Here is a 10,125-nt window from a genome sequence, read left to right on the forward strand (position 1 = left end):
TAAATATTTTTATTCATTTATTTTAGTAAAGCTACAGGACAGTGTTTTTCAAAAACATGATCTGTGCAAAAGAGAAAACAAATGTTATTGCATTTCTGAAAATGCACTTCCGAATGCATCTCTGTCCCCAGCACATTTCAAACCAAACTGACGCCCGTGAGTATACAACCAGATAAATTGTGTCTTAGGCGAGATTTATACCCTCAGCCTACTGATTGCAACTCACTTGACTTAATTTGACATGTAGATTTTTAACTTTGGAACTTTGAGAAAACTGAATAAACTGAAACAGAATAAGCTACTTGAATGCTGTCCACATTGGAGTGTGTGATGGTTTGGTTGTCTGATTTTTTAAGTTGCCGAATAACAGTGTGTTCATTTATGGGGCTTCCCTCCTGTATGTATTAGCAAATGTTGTATAGTATAAGTATAAGTATAAGTATGTATACTCCTTTGATCCTGTGAGGTAAATTTGGTCTCTGCATTTATCCCAATCCGTGAATTAGTGAAACACTCAGCACACAGTGAGGTGAAGCACACACTAATCCCGGCGCAGTGAGCTGCCAACAGCGGCGCTCAGGGAGCAGTGAGGGGTTAGGTGGCTTGCTCAAGGGCACTTCAGCCGTGCCTGTTGAAGAGTTATGAGGTGTCTAAATGCTTTTCCACACTGGTTACATTTATGAGGCTTCTCTCCAGTGTGTATCAGTATGAGTTTAAATATGTGTAATTTGTGAAAAAGCTTTTTCACAGTGGACACATTTATGAGGCTTCTCTCCCGAATTAATTAGCATGTGGCTTTTAACGTTTTGAAAAAGCTTTTCCACACTGGACACATTTATGAGGCTTTTCTCCAGTATGTGTAAGTATGTGGCGATGAAGATCTTTGGAAGAGCTCAATGAATTTCCACACTGGGAACATTTATGATGCCTCTATCCAGTGTGCACTACCATATGACGTTTAAGACTAGACATTTGTGAAAAACCCTTTCCACAGTGGGTACATATATGTGGCTTCTCTCCAGTGTGTACTAACATATGACGTTTAAGACTAGACATTAATGAAAAATCTTTTCCACACTGGACACATTTATGAGGCATTTCTCCAGTGTGTATTAGCATGTGGCATTTAATATATGAACGTTGTGAAAATGCTTGTCCACACCGGGGACATTTATGAGGCTTCTCTCCAGTGTGTATTAGCATGTGGTTTTTAAGAGTTGAAATTTGTGAAAATGCTTTTCCACACTGGACACATTTATGAGGCTTCTCTCCAGTGTGTATTATCATATGCTTATTAAGATTTGACATTTTTGAAAAGCCTTTTCCACACTGGACACATTTATGAGCCTTCTCTCCCTTGTGTGTAAGCACGTGGTTGACTATTGAGGATGTTGTAAATGATTTTTCACAATGAGAATATTTATGTGGCTTTTTGCAAGGCTTCTCATTTTCTGAGTGAGGTTGGTGTTTCTCAAGCCTTCCTTTGAGCTGCAGGTTCAGTTCATCATTCTGTCCATGGATCTTCTGTTGCGCTGCATCTGGATCTTCTGATGCACCTGGAAGAGTTACAATATGCACTTAGATTGACAGATAGAGGTCATTAAAGATGCAGATACAGATAGATAGAAATACTTCAGCATTTAATTGCTATGTAAAACTAGGTATGATCATTTGTTATGACACATTATTAGACTAGACATTACAGACCTCATGTCATCTATTTGGTTATTCCTTAAGAACCTACTAGGCTAGTTTGTGATATATAGTTCCATTTAGAGGCAGTAGTAATCCGGATTTTTTGATTGGTGTACTAGGCAGTGCGGTATCTAGGATTCTATATCTATGGGAGAAACTATATCATAGAGCCCGGCCGATTTATTGGCAGGCCGATATTAGGCATTTTCCAAACGGCATCGGCATTTATAACGGCCGATAAATATTTAAAAATTAAATAAAGGAAAACCGAATATTGATCCTTCATTTAGATTTCCAGTATTGTTGTTACGTGGTTTGTCCACCAGATGGTGCAACTTCTTGCTGCAAGACACGCATGCTGCTTGACTTGGTTCCACTTCCGAGCCTACACAATGACAACGAATTGCAACTTGCGTGTTTGTGTGTTCATGGTAGGATGATTTTCATGTAAAATATAATTCTCATCTCTTCTGGAAGCCTAAATAAACTTGTAAAAATGTTTATCGGACATACTTGGTTTTTGCTGCAGTAGGCTAGCGTTAATCTTAGAGCCACAGGTCACCAGCTTAATGTTACGTCCAAAGGTAAAGTAACTTTGGCATTGGTTGAGTGATGGAGGTTAATTTGTCGTATTTGTGAAACATAAACGCTGTCATGACCGAGTATATTGATAGCAGCACTATAATTGTCTCTTTCGACTGTCATCCCATTCATTTTCCGATCATAATGAGAGGAGCAAAGTTAGTTAGCCACAGTGCCAACATTTAGCTAATGCCATGGTTCACTGGTGGAAATACGACGCAACCTTAAAAACACTGGACTGGGACAGTTCTGTTGGCTAAAACTGCTGTTGACTCATTTACTGTAACATCGCTCACTGTACAGGTGGTCTGCTCAGTGCGGTCAGTGACACACAGTTGCGTGCGTTGCAGTGCTGGAGACGCATCCCATTCACTTTGCATGGGCTCACGTCATCCGTTGCCGAACTGAATTGTGATTGTGAATCGCTCGCGTTGAGAAGTTCAGCTGTTGCTGCACTGACAGACGGCACCGGCCAATCAAGCCAATCGACGGACGTCACCAACCAATCAAATTACGATTATACTTCAAGTCATTTGCATAGCTACCGTCGGGAACACCCACTGGCATGCGTTGACGGAACGCGACTGTGTTGTAGGAGCCGTGAGTGTTATATTAAGCTCACAAAGACTGCACACAAAATAAACGTGAGCTTTTGAAACAAGTCTTCTGAGCTAACGTTAATGCCCAAACACTCACATACTCCTTAGTTTCAGTGCATATTGATAACTCTCCTGTTGAGATCATGTGCAGCTTTATGTTTTTTGGATACTTGATTTGGACTTGATTTAGATTTAGTTATAGTATAATTTTTATTTTAGTATATTTTTTTCATCTTCTACTTTTTTATCTTCTCAAAAAGCCCAAACAAAAGCCCCAATAAAAGAAAACATCCTAAAAAACAGCTCGCCCTATCTCATCGAAGGTATGGGAATACTAATTTGGTCCAAAATGTAAAAGGTGTCGTTATTTGCGCTCTTTGCCAAATGGAGTTGGTATACCACAACAGCAGTGGGAGCATCTGAAACGGGGACAAACCCAGCTGCTAGATCTAGCTAACAAGCAGATTGCAGTAGCTTTTAACATTATCTGTCTAACGTTAGCTAAATCACGATTCACAACGTATAGTTAGTTAGCGCTAACTCATGCTGTGGTCATTTACGAGTCAAATACATAACATTAGACTAACGTTAACAGGCTTATAGTATCATGATTCAGTACACTAGTTCGCCAATATCAACTAATGGCCACCTTACATCAAACAACTTTGACAAGATTTGGGACAGATTGTAGTCTTTTAACTAATGCTCCCCATTCAAACTTTACTCAAAAGACCCCAATCTTTCAAGAATATTTCCCATATCTTGAAGCCAATAAGCTGGTGCGCAGTGCTCATGAATGAATGAATGTTTGGACTGTAAAACTAAAAACAGGAATTTTGTGTTAAACACTCTTAGGAATGTCTATACTGTGCACTGCACAGTTGGTTTGTTTTTGCACTACAACTTTTGAATTTTTTGAACAGTTATGTTGGTACTGTAAAACAGGCTTTCATTTTAAATAACATTACAAATGTTTTATTTATTTTATTTAGTGTAAAACAGAAGATTTTTTGCTGTGCAAAACTGTTGAATAAAGTATATGTTATTTAAATTGTTTGGTATTACAGATACATTGTTTTTTATTAATTGAGCAACAGAAAAACAATTGTTAGATTAATTGTCTAATTAGTCGAAAAATAATAGCCCGATTAATCGTTTAATAAATAATTGTTTACCCCCAGCCCATAAAGAATATGTCAGCCTATTTCAGACATTAGGAAAGCAGGCAACTTGATGTTTGATGTTGTGGCGACTGTCTAGGAGCAGCTACCGAGAGGGAGAGAAGTAAATGTGCGAGGGCCTCAATACGGTTGCATTGCTCATCCTCTTAACGCTGTTTTAGGTTTATGGTATTTGGTGGGGTATTTGGCAGACACTAGTCTTGTCTAAAACGAAGGTTTTTTTTTTTTGCTGCGTTTTGAACAGCTACTCTAAACCTATACTACATTTACATTCATTAATTTAGCAGACTAATAACATCTCCAGTGGGTTAAGTGGGTAACAGCTCCCTCTAGAGTCACAAAACTCTGATCTATTTAGCTCTCTGTGAGAGGACTTACTTTCCAGCAGCCAGTCATGTTGTTGCTCCTCCTCCTCCTCTTCTTCCTCCTCTTCTTCTTCTTCTTCCTTCTCTTCTTCTTCTTCTTCTTCTTCTTCAGTCTTCACTGTTTCATTGTAAGTCGACCTTGGTGACTCTGTGACGTCTGTTTCAGTTTTACTGTGAAACTCTGCAAAGGGCTTTTCCTCATCATGTTGAAATGTAATCATATGATCATGTTCCTCCTCTTTTATGTCTTCTTCTTTCACCATCACGCTCAGGTCAACATGCTGCGTTTCTGCACAGCCAGAACTAAATGGAAGGCCGAGGTCCATGTTGCTGGTAGAACAAAGATGATCCCGTCCAAAGTGTAAAATTGCCTGTAGTCAGAGAAACAGAATAAAGACAAATAGAAAGGTCAAAGTCGGTTTTATCTTCATTGGAAGTCAGTTTCTTTTCATTTGAATAAGTAGAATATGTGCTGAAGCTTTTATTAATGTTTAGTTTTTAGAAAAGTAACAAAGTTACATCTAACTAGTGGTGCAAATGAGTAGGCTAACTGACATGTCAAAAAGTGCAGCCGTAAAATGGGTCCCTAGACCGCTCCATACACATAGGATGTTTGTCAAAGTCGAGCCCTACCGAGTCAAATACTTCAAAGACGAGGCAAGGATTCTTCTTAGCATTCGGAAAAAACACACAACGGAGCAGACTAGCGAGTGTGCAGGAAGCTGCATGTGTGCGTTATGAAAAATCGTGCCTCCTGCCCGCTTCTTTTTTGAAAAACAATGAATGCACCAGTCATTCTCCCATGTGTATAACGTGGCAACTATTAAGCAAAATCGTTAAGAGAAAAGTGTAATATTTAGCTCGCAATAGCTATCATTAGAAAATGTTTTAATACCCTTCCTTATACCTGCCTTATTTACACAATTACAGTGTGAGAGTTTGAAGTGGTCAAAATGAGTTGAGCCCATATATCATTTAGGTTACTTTACATAGAGACAATAACACAATGTTTACATTTAAATACATAGTGAACTGGCCCCAGCCGTGGCGCAACTGACTGGGGCACCTGCACCGTATGCCGGCGACCCGGGTTCGATTCCCGCCCCGTGGTCCTTTCCGGATCCCACTCCGATTCTCTCTCCCACTCACTTCCTGTCATTCTCCACTGTCCTGTCTAATTAAAGGCATAAAAAGGCCAAAAAAATATACTTGTAAATACATAGTGAACTACCTTATTTAGTACAGATTTTAAACCTTCCATACATGTGCACTAGGGCTGGGTGATATGGCTGAAAACTGTATCACGATATAAGTATTTCATATCAGTCGATATCGATAATTATTGATTTTTTTTTAAATCTATATTTCAGATAAGGACCAGAAGGGAGAAAAAAAGTTCAATTTAAAAACTTATTAAACATTTATTTTAAATCCTCTGATTTTAATCACCTCAGTTATCAATCAAAGCAAACGGGAAAAAATAGCAATACAATCATGAAAAACATTCAAATAAATAAATGTGCACATAAGTCTGAATGAAAAGCAGCACTGGTTGAAGCCTGGAAATATTGTAAACAAAGTAGCTTAATTTGCTAGTTTATCATAGTCTACTGGTTAGACTGTTCAGTTTGCCCACGTGTGTTTATGTTTCAAATGAATACTTTTTCTTCTTGTGAAAAGTGATTTGGGGAAAGCATTTAATAAGCATAATTTTATTGCAGTAATTTTACCTACCACCAAATGATGGACAGAACTCATAATAGTCCTCAATAGTATGGCAGTCAACAACATAACAGTAGCCTAGCCCTACAGTATGTGGCTCCTTTAAGTGAACCTGACGTCAGTGAATTGCGAGTGAGTGGCTAGAGAGTTTGAATCGTTTTCATTTAGGACTAAACGCTCATAAACGGCTCAGCTTGGAATAAGCTACAGTATAGCGACCAAATCAGAGTTTGTGAGGGAAACAGGTTTAGTTTCAACTGCGGGTAACTGAAGAAAGCTGCAACTCCTCAGACTGTATCTTATGTCCGTCTACTCTGTTGCGCACAACCTGCTGCAGCAGAAATGAAAGGAGTTAGCCCCGAAGGTTTTAATAACTTATTATGATGACCTGTCTGGAACTGAAGCACGAATGGTTAGCATATTTCTAGGTAATAATACAAAACCCAAGCTAAAGTAATGCAAATATAATACTAAAACACAACTTAGAACTAGGCCTACTTATGTACTCGTCCCACTAACAAGTTTTTTTGTTTTTGTTTCCCCGACCAGCGCGGTAAAGTGCAAACACACCAGCATTTTTTCACTTATCGGCTAATAATATATCGGCCACCGATATATCGTGCATCCCTAGTTAATTCCAGATAGTCAAACTTAGCGGGTAAATGATAAAATCGCTTGCCATACACACACACGATATAAAATACACGATGATAAATATAAAATTCAATATCAAAACACTATTATTTACACGATTACTCCTGAAATAACTGCTATTAACTGCACATTCACTATATAGAAATCACTGTTTGGAGGAAAGGGTTTGCGTGCTGTCGCCACTACTGGGTCGCGGAGACATGCCAGGTGGGGCGCGAACTGACGTGAAAAACAGGATTTTTTAATTAATTTTTTTATCTGTAGCCTGGGCCCAGGTAGCACCCGATGCGCAATGGACGCACTGTGTTATTCACAGGGAAGCGCTCGTGTCAAGGCAGCTTAGTTAGTCCCGACCTACATGATATTTTGAACGTTGTTGTGAGAGTGGTGAATTTCATCAAAACCCGGCCCTTAAAAGCGCGTCTATTCTCCGCACTTTGCGAAGAGATGGTAGCTGACCAAAAGGCTGTACTGTTTCACAGCGAGGCAAGGTGGCTTTCCCGAGGTAAAGTGCTGTCGCGCTTGTTTGAGCTCCGAGTCGCCTCTTCTTGAAGGAAGAGCGCATGTTTGAATCTGCAAGCACGTTCACTAATGAACATTTCTTGACGAAGCTGGCCTATCTTAGCGATATATTTGATATATCTTAGCGATACATTTGAGTTAAATGTCCAGTTACAAGGCAAAGACAAGCACCTACCTCACCTAGCAAATAAGATTACTGCATTCACCAAAAAAACTTGAGTATGGGACAGGCGCCTCGATCGCGACAGTATTATGCCTTTGAGATTTCTGAGCTAAATCGCTGAAACGTCTGATTAGGAGGCACTCTTGTGATCCCATGTATTAAACAGTAGGCCTACATCACATCCATGCAAAGTTTATTTCAAAAATATTTCCCAACCAGCAGTGCTCAGTATGACTAGATTATGGATCCATTTAATGCAGCATGTTGGTATTTCATAGTCTGGCGGGCCATCCTATATCATTGACATGTATAGTCTGGCATCGAATCATTTACCTCGCTTAATCCAAGGGGCGGGCAGAGAATTGTCTTTCAAACTGCCTAGGCATGCAATAGGCCAGCGCTACGACCATATCCGTATCCGGTCGGCAAAACGGAATCGACTTCGAAAGGAATGACTTAAGTGCATTGTGTTGATCTACTTTCAAAGAAAAGCACAAGTCCAACTCTTCCAAAGTTGACGCCAACGCCGATTCAAACAACCGCTCTTCGTTTGCCATAGCCACCTTACTTGTTTTTCACCGTCGCAGGATGTCGTTATCCTGTTAAGCCCGCCTTAAGACTCTCTAACGAAATAGAGCGCTGTGATTGGCCGTCATCCACGGTGTTAAGCCAATAGAAATTCCTATGGTTCGATACTAGACGTACAAGCTGAGCAAATTAATTTGCCGCCGCTAGGGTGCGTCTAGATTTCTAGGCTAGGTATTTCATTGAATATATTGTACAATGCTGTAAAATGGCCTATGCTTCCTAATATGTTGCTGGAAAACAGAAATATGTGTGTTATGTATTTATTTATTTATTATATCTGCAGCACCAGCTGATTTTAACTCTGTTGAAGAGGATACATTTAGAACTTCTCATTATTTCAATAAATTTGACCATTTTAAGCTTGACCTACCACTTTCTTAGAGCGATGAGGGACAGGTGGGGCTCGAGAATGCCCCCTTGATCAAAGTGGGGAATGAAAGAAAAAGTTTGAGAACCACTGATCTAGTTTGTTAACTACCACAGTCATGAGTTGGGTCGCGATAGTCTGTCATTTTTCTGTCAAGTGGGTCCCCAGAAAAAAAGTTTGAGAAACACTGGTTTATGGGATGAGTAGTTCCTTCGCTCGGAAATGAAAATATGTACACAGTCTTGTACCTTTGACTTTTTTTGGATTTTCTCTTCGTTTTTTCACTCGAAATGATATGTTGTATGCTTATGAGTTATGCCGTAGCTGGTTAGCCTAAGACATGCTGTAAAACTCTTTACATACGGATTTTTCCAAACGTCAATGGGACAAATGAATGGGAATCTTACATCCGGCACCTAACCGCATTTTGGCTGTGGTGGGCGGGACTGTGCAGCTCTATACTGAAGCCATATCATAATAAAAAAAAAACAGTTTAAATTATCAACTAATACAAATAGGCTTAATTTCAGACTTCCTTGTAGTTTGTTCCACTTATAAGATGCAACAAAGTTGAAAAGTAGGAAGTCAGATCTGGGCTTTCAATGAGACTCTGTGCCCTGTCCCCTGGTATTTTGACACATAGCCTAGTTAAATTTCAACAGGGAGCTAAGTTAAGGGGGTCGTTTCCCTGCTAATGCCTTATAAACAAAAAGAAGGCAATGGGGGAAAGGCAGCTTTGAAAGATCCGTCAGTGGCCTACTGAATATAGCTGAAGGTCTGTGGTTAAATCAGCCCTAATAAAAGTATCGTCAAGGGTTTTTCGGAACCGATAATGTTCTTGTAACAGTTAATGAAGCACTACTAACGTTAGTGGTCTGTTAACGGATGAGGTGGGTTCAGGTTCAACCCCTACATCTCTGCGAACTAGCTCGCGGCTACCGTTTGTGTCCATACCTTCCTCCAACAAGTTCGTTGCTCCGTCAAGTCTGCTGATTTGCTGTTTGTGGCTGATTAGACGTGGGACGTGTTTATATCCAAAAAATGTCTTAAACCAACATTTACGCATCTTCTCCCATGGTGGACTGCATGTGGATTTTCCTGCTAGCGACTTGAGGTACGTGAGTGGTGGAACCATAGGGTGGAACCTACACAGTTAAAATAAACGGACTTCTTCTTTTGTGTTTTATGGCGGTTGGCAAACCAACTTAACGGTGCATTACCGCCACCGACTGGGCTGGAGTGTGAATCAGGAGCTAATGGAACTTTAACTAACTAAATAAATAAATAAATAAATAAAATGAGAAAATAAAATAAATAAATAATAATAATAAAATCATTTTGGCTAAGTCTTTGTCTCTCAGAAACTTAATAACAAAGTTATAAATGTTACTAGATGCTCTCCAACCTTACACTGTAAAATTATTCTGTTTGAACATTCTGAGACTGAAAAAGCTGATTTCTTTTTTGGCTGTACTTTGTGCAATGAAATAAAATGCTCTACAGTTTCTAAATGGTACATCTGGTAGAGAGAAACCCAATATAAAATAAACACAAATCAAATATACACATTACTTTAATGATACAATTACACACACACACACACACACACATATATATATATATATACACACACACACACTGTTTTGGACACCATGCTATGATGTGTTAATGATGGGCTATTTGCAGC

At 39.4% G+C, this 10,125-nt stretch overlaps 1 protein-coding gene across 1 annotated transcript; it reads right to left on the minus strand.

The window, feature by feature from the left end:
* Positions 1–9,609, minus strand: LOC143136132 (uncharacterized). Its single transcript, XM_076296653.1, has 3 exons — positions 9,393–9,609; positions 4,436–4,793; positions 1–1,556 (listed from the first exon to the last, which is right to left on the minus strand). Exons 2-3 carry the CDS (start codon positions 4,746–4,748, stop codon positions 931–933), a joined length of 939 nt encoding a protein of 312 aa, XP_076152768.1. The 5' UTR covers positions 4,749–4,793; positions 9,393–9,609; the 3' UTR covers positions 1–930.
* Positions 9,610–10,125: the final 516 nt, after the last annotated feature.

This window comes from Alosa pseudoharengus, unplaced genomic scaffold (assembly GCF_046254945.1).
Source record: "Alosa pseudoharengus isolate Yale_2024_CS ecotype anadromous, Long Island Sound unplaced genomic scaffold, YU_APseudo_1.1 YU_APseudo_1.1_scf_1, whole genome shotgun sequence".
NCBI lineage: Eukaryota > Metazoa > Chordata > Actinopteri > Clupeiformes > Clupeidae > Alosa > Alosa pseudoharengus.